Source organism: Haemaphysalis longicornis, unplaced genomic scaffold (genome assembly GCF_048455015.1).
Source record: "Haemaphysalis longicornis isolate Haplotype H1 unplaced genomic scaffold, Haemaphysalis longicornis Haplotype H1 scaffold_5, whole genome shotgun sequence".
Taxonomy (NCBI): Eukaryota; Metazoa; Arthropoda; class Arachnida; order Ixodida; family Ixodidae; genus Haemaphysalis; species Haemaphysalis longicornis.
In genome coordinates this window covers 79161351-79179172 of record NW_027526385.1, presented here as the reverse complement: position 1 = coordinate 79179172, position 17822 = coordinate 79161351, and the positions used below count along the sequence as shown (strand labels likewise).

The window sequence follows — 17822 nt, the reverse complement described above, 5'->3', positions numbered from 1 at the left end:
CTCGTTTGGCGTTCGTGCATACTTTTTAAACACGAAAATTGTACAAATGAGTGCTATAAACCACAACAACAACAAGTATCATTCACAAGGAAACACGGCGATAAGAGCATGGCCGAGGCGGCCGATCCGGCCGGAAGTCCAGGTATGACGTTTTTCAGCCGGTTTTCGCCCGCGCTCTTCGGTCTTCCGGCATCGCGCGGCGAGATGGGGGCGGGGCATCGGGCCACTTTTGTTTGCTCATTGCGCCGCTTCTATTGCATGTATTGCGAAAATACTTCGTACACGGGAGCTATTCAATGTGTACTTGCTGCTAGTCAACTTTTCTTTTAATTCTAAAACCGCTTCACCTTCCCTTTAACTACGTCGGGTGGCGGGCGACCCTGCGCGGTCCTCCCCGCTACCTCCGCCGGACATTCTCAATAAAGTTTACTTCTCTCTCTCTCTCTCTCTCTCTCTCTCTCTCTCTCTCTCTCTCTCTCTCTCTCTCTCTCTCTCTCTCTCTCTCTCTCACTACACTGTCATCATTCACTGCACCGTCTAGATCGACAGCCGCACCGAGCCGAACCGATCGCTGCCAGAGTTGCAGTCGCTCTTTCGTCGTGCGTACATCTGTAGCGTTGTCGAGGCCATCCTCGAACCCTAGTTTTGGCCAGAGCTCTTCGAGGTAGGCAGTTGCGGAACACCGCCTCAAAAGAAACGACCCGCACCTGGCCCGAACCCCTCTCAATTTTCTTCAGGCCACTGCAGTCCCTCATTTCCACAGGCGCTACGTCACGCTATGTGTCCGGCCAAGCGCGAAAAACCGCTCCCCGTACCCTTAGCTTGAAGATTTTTTATTGTTATTATTATTGAAGATTCACTTCACAGGTGTTTAAAGATATTTCAAAACGGGCGCGCGCGATGACGTCACGAGTCCATCACTCCGTCGCAGTGATACACTACATAAGATGTTGCTGTTCTAGAATAAATGTATTTGACAACTTTTAAAGTTTGAACTCTTTATTGTTTAAATATTTTTCTATGTTTTTAATTTACAGGATTACATGATGACATGTTTACACGCTAAGATTCGCCCCAATGCTGGCCACGTGATGAGAACTTGCACAAAAAAAAAAAAAAAAGCGCGCGGCGCGCGAGAGATTTGATTTGGACGCCATGTTTCCTGGTTATGTGTAAAACACTGTCGCTAGTCTGAAGTGTGTGACCGGCTTCAGCGGCGTTCTTGCCGTTTCACCCAGTTCATTTACAGTCGGTTCCGGTGGTCCGTGCCCTATTGCTTCGGGCGGGAGGCACTTGCAGCTGATCTTCGCTTGGTACAACAGCGGCGCCCTGCACCAAGTAAGACGCTTGTCCGCACTCGCACCATTCGCGCATTTACTCGACTACGATGACTACGTGCGTAGTCTGTTTTCGCTTGCGAGTGCGTCGTCGGAAACGCGGGGTGTGACGCTACGATAGTGGGCGGTGTCTCCGGTCTCTCACCTGTCTCGTTTTCTTTCTTTTTCTCAACAGTTCGAACGTTCCTTCCAGGTCGCGCACCATGGACCGTATGCAGTCGAAGCCCTCGACTTCGAAGATGAACCTCGCTACGCTGCGCGCGCAGGTTCCCCGCCGGAGCTCGTCGGTGGACGCCAGGCCCTCTATGGGGCCTCTGTCGGCTCGCAGCGGCCGAACGTCCCCGCGTTCGGGGACTCCGGCTGCCGCCGCCATAGCTGGTTCTAGGAGGTGCGTCAATTTTTGCTCTCACGTCAGCGTTTGCGACGTTATGCACCTGTCGCACCCTTCTGGAACTTGTACGACTGTGGGGAAGTTCTTGTCTGTCGCTCGAGTTTCTGGAAATGAAAGAAGCGGCTCTAGTTGTTGGCTAAAAACTCTGCTCTCGCGACTGAAACTGGACCGCTGGAAGTGCGTAGCCAATTTGGCGGCTTGTAGCCCGTATTTGTAGTGCGCTCTAGGGACGACCAGATGTTTGGTTCGTAGAACAAAAGCTAGTTGACTGAATGGAGGGAAGCTGTACAGCTAGATCTGTCGGTAGATCCGGAGTGTTTGGGGATATAAATAACGTTAAATTCCCGTGCTGTTACTTTTTTATGCGGTTTGTAATAAGCCAAGCAGTCGTGCTGACATTTCTTTTTCTCTTTGAGGCGGCAGTTGGTATTAAGGTTGCCGCAGGGAAGTTATCTTTCTGGTGGTTTCCCTTTCCTATTTTCACTCAGGTCGTCGAGCCTGACCTGCTTGGACGGCCGTCCCAGCCAAAATGCCCAGCGGCCGGCGAGTGTAAAAGACACGCCACCATTCACGGACAAGGAATGTCTGGCTGAGAGCGTGGAAAAGCTCTTCCTGGTGAGTTACGAATTGTTAGTCGAGAAGGTGGCAGGAAGGGAACTTTGGTAGTCCTAGTCTCCAAACACATTAAAAGGGCAGCCCGAATGCATTCGTTGGGGTTTTAATGCAAGGCATTCTCTTTCGTCTATAGGAGCAAGAGTCTGTCACACTTTTTATTGTACTAACTGCTTTGCACTGCTGAAAACTTGCGGAGCCTGCTGTAACGACTTGCTGATTTCTTTGCTGTTCGTGCTTTGTGTGTCACGGTAGCTGCCCAGATTTGTTTTTACTGCGAAGCAGTATAGTCTAACCCCCCAAGTTTTCATTCCGGTGAAGCGCATTTACTCGGCGCCTCTCCAGTGCTCTTCCTTGCCACCGCCAACCCGTATTTAACAGGTGTTATTCCCCTCGCCACCACCGATGCATCTTTCACAAGTTTCCTAATCGGATGATAACTGCACTAGCACCGTTATCAGCAACTGCACTTTTAACTCTCATTGGGACGGACACGTGTTGTTCGCTCAGAGGAATAATAGTGGTGATTGAAGGAGCATTGGCGTGCACGGTAACATGAATGGGCGCTAAAAAACACAAATCCGCTACCGCACAACATTCAGCGTGATCTGCTTGATTTAAAATGCGATTTCGGTGCCAGTTTTGTAAGTTTTAAAGCTATCAGTTTATGCCTTACAGATTACATATCTATTGTGCTGGCGGGAGGTTTACACGTAAACTTCGCACAGTCCAATGCAACCTGATCCCATGATGCCTATGCGTGCGATAGGATCTCCACCACAGCCGCCAAAATCCTTACAAACTGCGTGACCCCAGTTTCAAGGAGCATCTGCCTAATATGGACGCCAGCTTACTCGTCTCTCACGTGGAACGAGATGGCACATGGAGCAGCCAGAGGATACACTAACGAGGCTGACTTCGAAACCGACAACGTGCCATCTGTGATGGGGGGTGGAGGGGGGGGAGAGAGACTGGCAACTTACCGAGAGATTACCGAACACTATAGGCGGAGCCGACTGACATTTCCGGCTGCCCACACTGCGCTAAACAAATGGCAAACAGTGGCTTGGCGCAGGTTGCAATAAAATACGTTCCCTCACCCTGCCCTGTGTCACCGCAGCTACCCAAATAAGTACACGGACAGATGCAAGCGGTGCAACATTGCAGCAGCCACACTGCAACATATGGCCTGGCAATGCCCCAATAAACCCAATGGAAAAATAATACATGTAAGAAGTAGTGAGCAGTGGGAGGCCGCACTGCTCAGCCCTTTTTCCGAGGTACAAGCTGCTGTCATCAAACTGTCAGAGGACGCCGCCAGGGACCACGGGTTCCTGACCGCCGTCTGATGGGACGAAGGTACCGGACTTTTCCGCACGGTGCATTCATCTTAAAAGGGATGACAATAAAGACTGTTCTTCCTCTCTCTCTCTTTAAATACGAGCTTTAGATGAGCAATACAGTGTGGAGTGGCTGTACAGTAAACAAAAATGGAATACCATAGTGGTCAAGACAAAATTGCGAGAATTAGCTGGTGGTATTACCCAAGCGAGTTAATTAGGAAATTCGGAGGGAACAGTTTCAACGCGTTGTGTAGCCCCGAATAAAGTGCGTCAAATACGAGCATTGTGGAGCTTTGGTCAGAAGCCACTCCCTGATTGGCCCACTTCTTGCCACAAGCGAAGTTTCCTCCGTTGGTGCTCAAATTTCTATTTGTGTGTGCGTGTCCGTTTCCCAGACGGATGCCCCTCCGATGGGCTCCCCCGGTTTCCAAATGGCCGGCAGCAACTTTGGCATCCTTCTGCGCTACTGCCTGGAGTCCAAAGAAGGCGATGATGACAAGTTTCTCGATAGGCTTGGTGAGCTGCTGTGCTTCTTCTGCACCTCTGTCAGAGTTTAAGTTCTTTTAATCACTTGGAATTTCTCGGGCCAAACTCTCGGCACTTTTCTGACGAGTGTCCTGGCTAGCCTCGATTAAACGGGAAGTGACATTGCAACTGGAGCTGGTGTTACCGGGGGTAGACGGAAGTGATGTCGCTTCCGGTTGTGATGTCGTGTTTGGTGGCATCAGTGCTGTGCTGTTAATGAGCAGCGGAGGCATACCGAGAGGTAGGCCATGAAATCGGATTAAGGGGGACTGAAACGAGCAGAATATGCTCGCAAGCAGTGGGCCAAAAAATACTCTGGAAGTTGCACTGACTGGACAAGCTTAGTGGATGATGAGATGATTGTGGTTGAAGGGTTGTACATTCCGCTAGAATCTTGGCATTTCTGTCGTAGCTTCCTCCCAGAGGCCCCTTGACAGCTCGCCCTTCAAAAAGTTTCAGAAATAGGGCCAAAGAAATGGCCAGTTTTTTTTTTCTTTTTGCTTTATGCATTGGCTCTGCAATACATGAGAGAAAAAGAACTCTGTACTATGAACCAGCACAACGTCAATAAAAACAGCTGTGCAGCTTTTGCAAAACTCAAGGGAAACATTTTATACTTGAACGGCGAGTGCCTTGTTAGTGGCAAGCTTGCTTTAGATGTGATTCAAGCTTCAGGACTGCAATGGCGCGAAAACTTTTTCTACAAAAGTGGTTTCCCAGATGAGTGTACTCGTCGCTGTACAAGTGTTAACCCTGACAACCTTTTCCAACATCCTTTGGACTTTGCTTCTGCTGTACTACGGTTTACTCAAATTTCAAAGTACATCAGCTTTGCTGGGCAGGTAACAGGTAACATCATTTCGGTCAAAGTTGTGTACTTCATATGAAATTATATCTTTGCGGTTAACTGCATTGTTGCCTGAGGGTGTTGGCAGCATGTGGAATATGGTATTTAATGTGCGTTTACCCATTTTAATCAACAGCCATTAAAGCGAATGCTCACTTTGAAGTAAACGAATGACAGTCGGTGTCAAGGGTCTCTCTAACCTAAGTGTTTCATCATCAATGCTGAACCGTGCATCTTGCCCCTATTGCTGATTGCAGTGCTGGACACATTTGGTCCTATTGAGCCCGTGGAGGAAACCGAGGGACGGCTGGCTGAACAAGAGGCAGAGTTGCAGAGGCTGACCGCCCTGGCGGTGAGCGCAATACTTTTTTGGTTCCTTGCCTCAACTTTTTATTTCTCTCCCACCTTTTCTTTGAAGAGCATTAGTTGTTTGCATGCCTGGCCACTATACATGTTTGAATGCACAAAACGTGTGTGTGTGTGTGTGTGTGTGTGTGTGTGTGTGTGTGTGTGTGTGTTGTTAGGAATGAGGGGATCATTGAAGGTATACAAAAAAAAGGAAAGCGACAAGTCTAGAACACCAAAAGAACCCACAAGGGAATGGTTTCACTTTTTTGTTGATTATGATTTGTATTAGTGAAGTTAACCTTTTTGTTTTATGTTGAGTGAAGAAAAACGTGCGTCCAGAGTGGGTACCGAACCTGCTACTTCTGCTGGCTTGATTGGTGACCTTGCCTGGATGTCTTGTTTGACTTTTGTTGGCTTGTGTCTGCCCCGTTTGGCTTGCCACCTTGCCTTGCTTGTTTGGATTTTGTGCTTGCCCTGGCTTGTGTTGGCTTAAGTCTGGCTTGCTTGCTTTTCTGCAGGAGGAAGAGGAGGCGCTGGAAGCGCACCTGGAGCACGCGAAGATGAAGGTGAAGAATTTTGAAACTTACTTTGCCGAGATGGAGCAGCACTTTGAGATGGGGAGGGCTGAAGTGGAGGCGAACGAGGAGGCCATCAAGCAGATCAGTGAGTTTCTCTTCCCTTTGCTCCGCGAGTTCACAAAAAGAACTTTCTGCTAGATGAGGAGACAGCAGAGGAAGCGCTTCGATCTATCTGCCTTCATGTGTGGAATGTGCCTTGGCAAACAGCTAACTGTGTCAGATTGGGGAAGGATCGAGAGTGTGCACTTTAAATTGATTTACACCCTTTTTGTTTAAAACTAACAACCTTACACCCTATCAAAAACCAAGGGAAAATGCCCTTTCATAGGGTGTAATTAAGGATAAAACACCCTTTAAAAGGGTGCATTGTGTTTTTGCTAGGGTGTAAGGGTGTTAGTTATAGACACAGATTTACATACTTAAAGGTGTAAATCACTTTACAGTGTGGGAGTGATTGTGTAAACAAGAGAGATCGACTGCATGAGTGTAAGGTTGTCACCATGAGAGTGCCTGCATGCATGTGTGTGTGCGCATGTAAAATATATATTTTTTTCAAAGTGTTTGATGTACCATGCAGGCATTATGAGCTGCACTTTCAGCAGCACTAATTTACGTATTTGACTCCACAGAGTGATGCCAAATCTATGAGGCCAAATCTATGAGGACGGCATGCAATGGAACACATCTCATTCGATAAGAGGTTTAGGAGCCGCTTCAATGCTGCAGACGTTGAGCACCGGCATTTACGTTTGGTTGACCATTTAATGATCTGGCTTTAACAAAAAAAAAAACACACATTGGATATACACAAGCCACCACTGCTAATAGAGGAGATGCTCATTGTTCTCAGTCCAACCTTGGCCACAAGCGGGAAGGGGTGGCTCTGTCCTTTTTCCAGAGCAAAAGCAACTTTTTGCAATTCTTATTCGTCATAGATTCGGTTGCAGTTGCATCCAAATGCACACAACAGTAGATACTGAGGAAAGTGTGGGAATAAGGGTGGGATTGTAGTACCTAACAAAAGCAGGAGGGGATACCGCAGGGAGTCTCCCTGAGCCCTTCGCTGTTCTAAGGCAAAAGAGTTTGATTCGGTGAAATACTGGTTGTCATCGTCATATGGTACAGGAAATGATGCTGTTGTAAAGAGTAAATAAAAAAAATCCATTTGAGTTCTGATGGGATTATACCCACAGGGCTTCCAGGGTAGGTAGGGGTTGAGTGCATTACCGCTGCGCCACCTCAGTACATTGCCAGCGGCAGAAGGAGAGTGCGTCCAGTGCATGTCATGCGACGGCCACCCGCACGACCACCCGCACGATGCGGGCAGTTCTAGCGACCGCTTCTAACCTCTCGCTGAAACGCAACTCGAGGGGCATACGAGAAAAAAAGCGGATAACATGGGCGAAATTTTCATTGCAAACGTGACACGTGCCGCTTACGAAAGCGCCCATCAAATATCCTCCGTGGTGGTAAGCCTAATCGCCTCTGGCGTTGCCGCTGCCGCCGCAAGCCACCGCTTTGCACTTCGTTGGAGTTAGCTCATGCTTGTTGGGTTTCGTCGTCCCAGCAAGCATTTGTGAATCTTTATGAGCCTTGCATGCGCCTTTTTTTTTTTTCACACCGGCGTCTGCGATTGCGTGCCGGCGGTGGGAAGTGACTCGCGCTGCGCGCGGCAGTGGGCGGAGCCTGACCAGTTTCGCTATGGTTTCGCCAATGGGGAGGCGTGCACCCTATGGCGGGAGCTTCGAAGTGCTCGGGGATGTCGGCTGGCTAGACAATAAGGCCGCCGCGAAGGATATTTGATGGGCGCTCTCGTAAGCGGCGCGTATGACGTTTTACAGTGGAAATTTCGCCCACGTTATCCGCTTTTTTTCTCGCATACTCCTCTCGTTTGCCCCTCGAGTTGCGTTTCAGCGAGCGGTTAGAATCGGTCGCTGGAGCTACCCGCATCGCGCGGGTGGTCTCCGCGGCTGCGTCAGCGCACCTGTGGCTTGCGGGGCGTGTTTTTGCGGGAAGAAAACGCTCCATGCGGATCACGCTGATGCTCGCGTAGACGATTAAGCACCGATAGAAACAGAAACAGTGCGCTGGCCGTGTATGCGCGCCACGTTTTCTTTTTCAGGAAACGCTTCACGGGATGAAAACTTCATTATAACCGCGAATTTCAATGTAACGAAATTTCAATGTAATGAAGAAAATTACGAATTTTACCGACTTTGTTACATCGAGGTTTAACTGTACTGTATATAAATGTTGCTTCAACATTTCGTCGGCTCGAGAACTTCATCGCTCTGCTCTGGCCGCGTTGATAGCGCACGGAGCGAGGCAGCGTTGCTACACCGGTGGCTGCGCTCGGATGGGCAGTCGCAACAGTGGTGACAGCGTCAGGACGGCCGATTCCCAAGAGTGATGACAGTGCTGGGAAGGCCAGTCCCAACAATGGTGACAAGTTGGGATGACCCAGTCTCAACAGCGTGCTGGCTGCACCTCGGCCACCGAGAACCGATTCTGGCCAGTGTGCCTGTCAAAGCAATTCGTGCCAGAAGATTAAGAAGCACAAAGTGGAGGAGGAGAGGCAAACATGATGTAGTAGTGAGGCAGTCTTCAAGAATCACGAGGTGAAGCCATTAGGAACATAAGCAGACTGAAGTGCTCCGGCCATTTTTTCTCTCTCTCCACCTCTGATTGAGGGAACAAACACTGTGGAGAGCAAGCGGGGATGGGAGGGAGGTCTTGCGCTAAAGAGGCAATGGATAGCCCCATGAACAGCTCATTTTGTTCTGTCCGGCTGTCAGCACAGCTCCTTGGCATGCCCCTCCCGAGTGCCGCCCTTTCCTTCCTTGTCCCAGATGGCCAGAAGGAGGAGTTGAGGGAGCAGCTGGCCAGGCAGCAGGCCCTTCTGCGAGAGCAGTGTGGCCGACAGGAGGACCAACGGAGCCTGCAGCAGAAGGAGCAGCGTCAGCAGCAGAGCCTGTTGGCCCTCCGCAGCGAGGTGGAGGCCCTCAGGGAGCAGCAGCGGCTCCTGGGCCTCTCCTGGGACACCCACAACGAGGAGGTCTGTGGTTCCTCTTTAATGAGTTGGAGGCAACTGGCAGGATGCTCAGTTTGTCTAGGTTAGACGGTTAGCCGTTGGAATACAAGTTGTCACGTTTAGAGCGCTTGCTTTGCAAGGAAGATCTTAGGATAACTTTTACGCAACAACTGCTGCTGTTCCCACACTGCTGCCAGCTTTGGTAGGCTTTCCTTCAAAGGGGGCTGTGCAAGGCTGAGTTCTTCAAAATGTGCCCCTATGCACGTGGGCTTTGAACCCATGCGACACATTCCCAGAACTTGAAATGGTCTTTCACAAACAATAATTGATGTTCTTGCTGTCACAGGTAATGTCTGAGCATGTTGGCGAACTGTGCCACGTAAAGATTGAACGCTTCTCCTCAGGGCACGATGGCACGCTTGTTGAAGTGTCGCTCGCCTAGACACTGCGAGCCAGGTTTCCTCCTGGCACGCGTTACGGTAAACTCTCGTTAATTCGAACCGCAACCATGTTAGTTCGAATGAAAGTTCAAAGTAATGAAGTGAAGAATACCTACAGCAAACTGCGATTGAGGTGCAGTAGGGCATGTCAGCAATGTTAATGGTTGAAAAAGCCTGCTATCGCAGTCTGCCTTTTGCTTTTGAAGGCGAGAGCCAGCACTTTTTGCTGCAATTAGTGAAGGTGGTGGAACGCCTTTTCTCTGCCGCCTTCAAGAGTGAAGGAGAAGCCGGCAGCGTTCAATCCGGTCACTATTTTCTAGCACACGATGGCACTGGTGCTTCCTCCTTTCCCTCCATGTTGACACCGACAGGTTTTGCACTTCTGACCCGAGATATGATAGCCCCACATGTCAGCGCACCACACACTGGTGCACTCGCGTCTGCATTGACGTAGTCTCCGTGGAATATGCCTGACATAATGGTTTTAGATTAGTTTATATACTACGGGCGTGCGCATACCGAATAGTAACTTTCGAATCGAATATCGAATTGAATTCTGAAAAAAAAAAAGCCGAATATTGAATCGAATACCATTTTTTATTTTTACAGGCCTGAATTTTTTATAGGTTTTGGTGCACAAACAGAACCTACTTTGCACGTTTGGTAGTCATGACCTTCTTTTTTCAACCCGACGAACGCACTGTTCAACTCTCATTCACAGCAGTCCAGTTGCTGAACCACTATGAGGCAATACTTCAGGAATCTGGAGCGGGTGCGATATGCATTTGAAGGGAAAAAAATAGGCTTGCACTGGAGTTGCGTTACTGCAATCATAGGCAACAACTTGACAGCGGCTTGTAACTCCGAAGTGTCCACTTTTAGATGCGAACGCATCTCATTCACTCGCCTTGTCCCTGCGTCTATCCGGCGTTGTCGGCGTCCACTCCTCCCCCATTCTCCTCACCGCGCTAGCTGCGCTCTCCGCCGCTCACCCCCTCTCCTCTCCGATAGTGAACACTCTCTCGCAAGGGGCATTGGATTGGATTGGATTCAATTGGATTGGATTAAAGTGGATTGTGTTGCGTCATAGCCGCGGCAGACACACTGGCGCCGGTGCATCCCCTCACCGTTATGCGCGCTATAAAACGCGGTGCCTGCGCCGCTCCGCTCCATCGTTCCAGCGCCGTTCCTCCGTTGTCCAATGCTGCAACGTGAACCCCCTATGCGTCGCATCTACACAGGGGTTGCCGCGAGGGGAGGTGGGAGTTTTTGAACCATGAACAGTATGCCGCGAAAGCACGGCACAACTGCAATCGTGGACAACGATGAGCCACTTCTTCGGAAGCACGTGAGGAGCATGAAACAGAAACGATAAGTTGCCGAAGGAAAGCACGCTCCACAGCCACCGTGCACAAGCCTGTGCTATCCCGTGTGGTCTAAAAAAAACAAGACATGCAATAAACATACACCAACTGCATTAAAAAAGCAGAACTCCCATTCATTGTAAATTATCGGCCAAAGCGACAAAAGCGGCGGCGATTGCTTTATTGGAAGCTGCCCTGACATGAAAGCATCCGGTCGCAGAACTCAAAATGGTGGCCAGAAGCAACAGCATGACGGAAAGATCTTATCAACAAAGTCGCAAATTATTCCATGCAGCAGGATAAAATTTACGGCTCGTTGACGAAAGAACAATTTGTATGAAACTTGTCAAACAGACTTTAGCGGCAGTCTGCTAGTGCGCACTGACATTTCTCGTTTTCTCAGAGCCGGGCACATTCGGGAAAACCCACTGGAATATTTGAAAGATCGAGTAGGAGATCTTTGATTCGCAAATAGAATTTTTCGCAGACGTACTGGTATTCGATTCGTATTTGAATGAATATTTGCACACCCCTAGTTCTTACCCCCATTTTACCTTCTCCCTACTGGCAAACCTGTACACATGCAATACCTAATGACCGAGAGTGTAGCGGATTCTTGGAAGAACGCGAACATCATACTAATCCTTAAGAAAGGTGACATGAGGGACTTGAAAATTTACAGGCCGATCAGCGTCAGTCGTCTACAAGTTACTTGCCAAGGTAATCAGTAACAGAATTTCTGCAACCCTAGATTTCAATGAACCTAAAGAACAAGCAGGGTTTCGTAAAGGCTATTCAACAATGGACCATATTCACACGATCAGTCAGGTGATAGAGAAGTGCGCGGAGTATACTGAACCACTTTATATAGCCTTCATTGATTATGAGAAAGCATTTGACTCTGTCGAAACCCTAGCAGTCATTTAGGCATTACGGAACCAGGGGGTAGACGAGCATTATGTAAAAATACTAGAGAATATCTACAATGGGTCCACAGCTACCATCACCCTCCATAAGGAGAGCAGTAAAATACCTATAAGGAAGGCCGTCAGACAAGGAGACACGATCTCTCCAATGTTATTCACAGCATTTTTACAAGAAGTATTTAGAACATTGGATTGGGAACAGGTGGGAGTAAATGTGAATGGAGAATACCTCAGTAACCTCAGATTTGCTGCTGATGTTGCTTTGTTAAGTAACTCAGGGGAGGAATTGCAAAGCATGCTTACTGCACTGGACAAAGAGTAGAACCGTGGGCCTGAAAATTAATATGCAGAAAACCAAAGTAATGGCCAATAACCTCGGGACAGCACCGCGGTTTCAGATAGGTGGTGAGCCTGTGGAAACGGTGAGCGAATATATCTAGGCCAAGTTGTGACCCCGAATCCCAACCATGAGGCAGAGATAATTCGAAGGATAAGAATGGGGTGGAGTGCATTCGACAGTCATTCTCAGATAATGAATGGCAGCCTACCATTGTCCCTGAAGAAGAAAGTGTATGAGAGCTGCATCTTACCGGTACTCACCTACGGGGCAGAAACTTGGAGGCTCACTAAGAGGGTTCAACTTAAACTCAGAACGACTCAGCGGGCAATGGAGTGGAAACTGATAGGTATAAGATTAAGGGACAAGAAGAGAGCGGAGTTGGTCAGGAAACAAACGTGTGTTAAGGACATATTAGTAGAAATCAATAAAAAGAAATGGACTTGGGCAGGGCATGTAATGCGAAGGCAAGATAACTGTTGGGCATTAAAGGTAACAGAGTGGATCCCTTGAGAAGGCAAGCGCTGCAGGGGGCGGCAGAAAGTTAGATGGGCAGATGAGACGCATTTCTCCTATCTCATACCAGACGTCAAACCCCCATTGGGGTGGATTGTAGTTCAATTCATACATTGGGGAGCGCACTCTCATTTGAATTCATGGGCTTTTTGGTGCACTCGCTTCGACACATGCTTGGTGGTACCAAATTCTGCATTTTGAATTATCAATTATTTCAATTATCCATTATTTCAATTATTGAAGTTTGAATTAACGAGATTTCACTGTAGTATGGAACTCTATAGTTTTCACGAAGACAATAGAGCCTCCAAGTTCTTTCAGTGGCTTCCTCTATTGTATGGTATCCAGATCCGGGCGGCGAACGCGAAGCTGCAGCAGAGCTTTGCCAGTGTGGCGGGAGCCCTGCATCGCGTGCTGCCACACTCGGTGCTGGAGGACTTTGACCTGCGGCCAGTGGAGGACGCCCGCTCCCTGGAGCGACACCAGGCCTGCAACAGGGCCGCGCTGGCCAGGGCCAGCGGAGTGCTCGAGCAGGCCAAGCAGGACCTGGAGGCCTCCACGCGACAGGAGGAGGAGCTCTGCGAACACGTATGTCTCGCTGCACGTGACAATTGAACGGGACGTGTGGGGCGCGTTTGAGTTGCGCTCTTCAGCGCACTTGAAAAAAAGGTGAACAGTGGACGTTTGTGTTGGCTATTCGCTTTTAAAAGGGGCCACAAAGGCGAGGTAGGAGTTTGGGTCAATAGAAAGGCTGCTTTGTCCTGATTACAATACCAATTTTGTCTGAAACTGCAAGTGAATAATTGATATTGAAGGGAACAGACGAGGCAGGGGTGACCCCCAGCCACTTTCCTGTGATTTCTGTATGACTTTGAATGAGCTGAGTGAGTTGTCGAAAGCCAATTCCTTCAAACAGAACAAAGTTATATTTTGTCTTCCTGTGGCCGCTTTAAGGAGCAGAAACGCGGCATCTTGCACGGCAGCAAGAATTTGCCATGCTGGTGGGATGGTCGGGTTTTGGTTGCACTTTCGATTATGTTGTTTCTTTCAGCGGAAAAAATAAGTAGGAACGTTACGTGGCACATTGCACTGTGGGATTGAACAACCGTAATAGGACGTCGCCGGGGAAGGTGCTGTCGATTCATCTCGAGGAACCGTGCAAAGTATGTTGGGTGTATGGCGTAGGGGGCTAGAAAACCCATGTGCTATATTAGACATTCTGGCTCCAGTCTGCAGATATGGAGTTGGGCAAGGCATGTAATTTGAAGGCTGGAAACTGAAGGGCAGTATAAGTGTTGCTAGCCAATGATGGAAGTGCGAACTGATGGAGGAAGGGAATACTAGATAGGTGTCTAGAAGAAAATATTGGGATCTAGGAATGGGTGCATTGACCTAAGATGTGGGTGGATGGAAGTTGAGACTGCTGTTTTGCTGTGCTCAGCTAACATCTTATGGTTGGGAAGATTGGACAACGCACTTGGCGAATTGATTTTTTTTGTGTAGTTTGACCCATCACACAGGGAAGGATTTGATGGGAAATCGAGTGGTTCTAGGTTGAGTCATCTTTTGGGCATTGATTGAGGCAGTCATGTTAAATTGCAATAATTGAAGTCATTACGTTTGCAGTGTAAGTTAGTTTAAAGTAGTTGGGTTTTTGCAGCTTACGCAGTTAAGTATTTGGTTTAGAAATGTCCCTTAAAAGCGCACTGGAAACTGTTCTAGTTTACGAATTAACTTGTATTGCCTTCCTTACAGTTGATATTCGGTATTTGGTGTCTGTAGTGTTTTTGGTAGTATTGTGCAAATAGTGGTTATGGCATTCGAAGCAAGGACGAAGGGCTAATTCTGATTCGAAGCAAACATTAAGTGGTTTCTATTAAGAAAAAATGAAATCTACAATTCAAGCCTGCCCCAACAACCAGCTCGCAGGAAATACATAGGAGAAAGCTGGTTTGAAAAACTTTCCAAAGTATTGTTGTGGCCTAAAATGAAGTTGTTTGCTTTATCCCCTGGCTCGTAGCTTTATCAGTGCGGTCATCTTACCCACACGTGTTCTAGCATTAGTGTAGTTAGGGTATTTCTACATGTTCCAACGAGCTATAATTAAAGCAGCTCTTTTGAGCAGTAATTTACTCCCTTACTTTTTTACTGTCTCTTGAGCGGCAGTATTATGTCCACTGACCGTGCATTCTTGTGCTTATTTCGGGGAAAAAATGGCATCTTTTTTTTTTTTTTTTTCATTTTTCTCCTCACAGTACTCGTTCGCGATTCAGGACTTGCAACGCCAGCTGGAGCTGAAAAAAGAGCTCATCTTGCAGCGAGAGTCCTACTTCACTGCTCAGGCAGCCGTGAGTGTATTTACGAATGTTTTAAAGGGAAGGTGAAGCGGTTTTAGAATTAAAAGAAAAGTTGACTAGCAGCAAGTGCACATTGAATAGTTCCCGTGTACGAAATATTTTCTCAATACATGCAATAGAAGCGGCGCAATGAGCAAACAAAAGTGGCCCGATGCCCCGCCCCCATCTCGCCGCGCGATGCCGGAAGTCCGAAGAGCCCGGGCGAAAACCGGCTGAAAAACGTCATACCTGGACTTCCGGCCGAATCGGCCGCCTCGGCCATGCTCTTTTCGCCGTGTTTCCTTGTGAATGATACTTGTCGTTGTTGGGGTTGATAGCACGCATTTGTACAATTTTCGTGTTCAAAAAGTATGCACGAACGCCAAACGAGGCATACGTTATCATGCCGTATTCCTAAGCAGAATAATGCCACGCCGGGATGCTTGATAACATACGGAAGCGACAGCCGAGGTGGCTGTGCTTGATGACAGAGAATATACTACACTACGTTAAATACTTCGTAAACCGCTCGAATGCGTTTTTTTTTTTTTTTTTTTGAATCGACGGACGTGAATGTTCACATTAGATTCTAGATTTAGGAAGGATGGGGAATACTGCTGTACTTTGGCCGGGTATGTTTCGTTCCATTCCAGAAACCAATTAAGTCACATTTATTCAGGAAATACTTGTTTCGTTAAACGCGTCGATTTTCTTTCCCTATGGGCTCAGGACATTGTTAAAAAAAAACAATTTTTTGGCGAAACTAAAACAAGGGGCCAATCCTGATAGAAGTTCTCTCCCGGCTAAGAGGTAAACAGTATTCCTACAAAGTGAAAGAACCAAGACAACCAAATTACTTATTTTGCAAGTATACATGTCACGAGAAGGTGATGTTTGTCTGGAATTAAAAAAAAAACCACCACTCCGAACCACCATCGTGCCATAATTTGTGTTGACAATGGGGGCCTAATTTTTTCCCCAAGATTCCGTGTGGCTGCATATTATAACCTGGCAAGCACTTGTTGTCACTGAACCTCAAGTGTACACCAGTGATAGTCGGTAATATATATAATGATGATACTAAAAAAATTACGAGCGAAGAGTAAATATACGGCCTCTGTCCGACTAGCGCGGTAAATGCTTAAATCTAGAAATGCTGAAACAGGCCAACGATTCATTATCACAAACGTTTGGTGATTGTTACCTAAAGTAACGTAACTACAACGTAACTGCCTTGCCCGACTATTCTGTTAATTATAACGAGGTGGCCATAATATTGTAGCAGAATGCGCAACGCACTAGCGAAAATCAAGCCCTACTACAGCCAATAATTCTGAGCAGGCACTAGTATGCTGCAGTGTTTTCAGAGTAAATGCATGTGAAGCAGTAAGACGCCACTAATCGAAGTGCAGCTAGCAATCGCGGAGGCGCCGTAGCGCCGCTGCCGAAATGGCGCGCGCGTGTCAGTCTGTACGGGGATGAGTAACGGGGCGGGGTGGGCGACAACGAACAAAGGAAATGCGGAAGCAGAGTCCGCTTGTTGGTTTATGCGTGTACCGGCAAGATGTGTCTCGCATATACGTTTAGAGCGCATTAACGCTATTTTATCGCGCAGTGCACGTACGTGCTTTTCGCTGGTAAATTGTTTATAAAACGCCCATTAATCTTCGGCATAAATGGTTTTGTGTATAATAAGAAACAGTTAAGGCAGTACTTAATATTAACATAACGTATAAAATCCCCCTATGCTGGTTGCCTAATTCAAAAATATTTTGATGGAACCCAGTAGTCGACGTCACAGTCACTGCTTTGGGGTTCTCTGTCGTGTAAAGCAAATTTAAGCTCCAGGATAATTGAACCAACAGCACGGGAAATATATAAAACAAACTTTCAGTCATGTGCGAAAATTAAACTGCAAGCTAAATTGCCGCAAAGGCAACCGTGCGATCGTTCGCAATGATTCCGACAACCCGCGCGGCCGAAGGGTGTCCTCCTTTGACGTCATGACGGGCGCAACCAATCAGGGGCGTCAAAAGACGAAAAGCGCGCGTCTTTCAAACGGGGCCGCGCTTTTTGCAAGATAAATGCCACTTGGACTCATGTACGATAAATTTCAATGTGATATTCGGAATCAGCGCGCAAGAAACTATATAACTGTTAATCTAACTCAATTTTTTTGGAAAGCGCTTCAGCTTCCCTTTAAGTAAGTACAAGAGAGTTAGTTGGCCCGTTGTGTGAAAACCCTGCCATCATGGAAAGCAGTGGCAAAAAAAGGGGCAAACTTGTTTTGTCTCCTGACCAAAGCAAAATAACACTGGCCACACTAAGGATTTGGTCTCAGTCTTCTGAACCCCCCTGCTACTGCTCTATGGCCAAGAGAGCTAACAGCTGCACCACCATCAAGAAGCAGGGCTCTTGTTGCATGTCTATTAAACAGCACTTTCAATTTATTCATATGTATCTTCAACTCTGCGTCCAAGCAGTCGTGAGCAAATTTTTGCGGATCTCGTTCAGATATGCTGAAAAACGGGTCTGCAGATTTCAAGTGGCAAATATTCTTTGTTTACCCATTATGCTGATTTTACCTTTTCTAAATACCCCTTCCAGGCAGGCTGTAAACCATTGTGGAGAGATGATGCCTTCTTGTCTTGCAGTTGCCCTTTTCATGAACTTATTGCTGTAGTGAAGGATTATCCTGCTCATACAGTCCTTTTGTATGTCCTTCAAGCGTATTATTTACGTCCTCCTTCAATGCTTCCGGTGCTGCGGAAGTCTGTACAGAATCGCTCTTTTTCACAATCTCTAAATTCCATATAAAGGGGTTTCTAGCATGCAGTGGAACCCAGATAATACGACTTTCAAGGGACTGCATGAGAGCTTCATTTTACGGG

At 47.6% G+C, this 17822-nt stretch overlaps 1 protein-coding gene across 3 annotated transcripts in view; it reads left to right on the top strand.

Moving 5' to 3' along the window:
• The first annotated feature begins 1179 nt into the window (after window positions 1–1179).
• The window catches only part of LOC144138484 (uncharacterized), a 248922-nt gene continuing 232279 nt past the window's right edge, over window positions 1180–17822 (top strand). For 2 of the 3 annotated variants that reach the window (XM_077670780.1, XM_077670779.1), the window contains exons 1-9: window positions 1181–1338; window positions 1531–1725; window positions 2217–2343; window positions 4079–4199; window positions 5313–5407; window positions 5922–6066; window positions 8831–9036; window positions 12944–13183; window positions 14851–14943. In XM_077670780.1, the coding sequence (XP_077526906.1) occupies window positions 1541–1725; window positions 2217–2343; window positions 4079–4199; window positions 5313–5407; window positions 5922–6066; window positions 8831–9036; window positions 12944–13183; window positions 14851–14943 (1212 nt within the window). In that variant the 5' untranslated portion in view covers window positions 1181–1338; window positions 1531–1540. Of the gene's footprint in view, window positions 1339–1512; window positions 1726–2216; window positions 2344–4078; window positions 4200–5312; window positions 5408–5921; window positions 6067–8830; window positions 9037–12943; window positions 13184–14850; window positions 14944–17822 lie in introns of all 3 variants that reach the window. The other variant, XM_077670781.1, reaches the window with a different exon arrangement.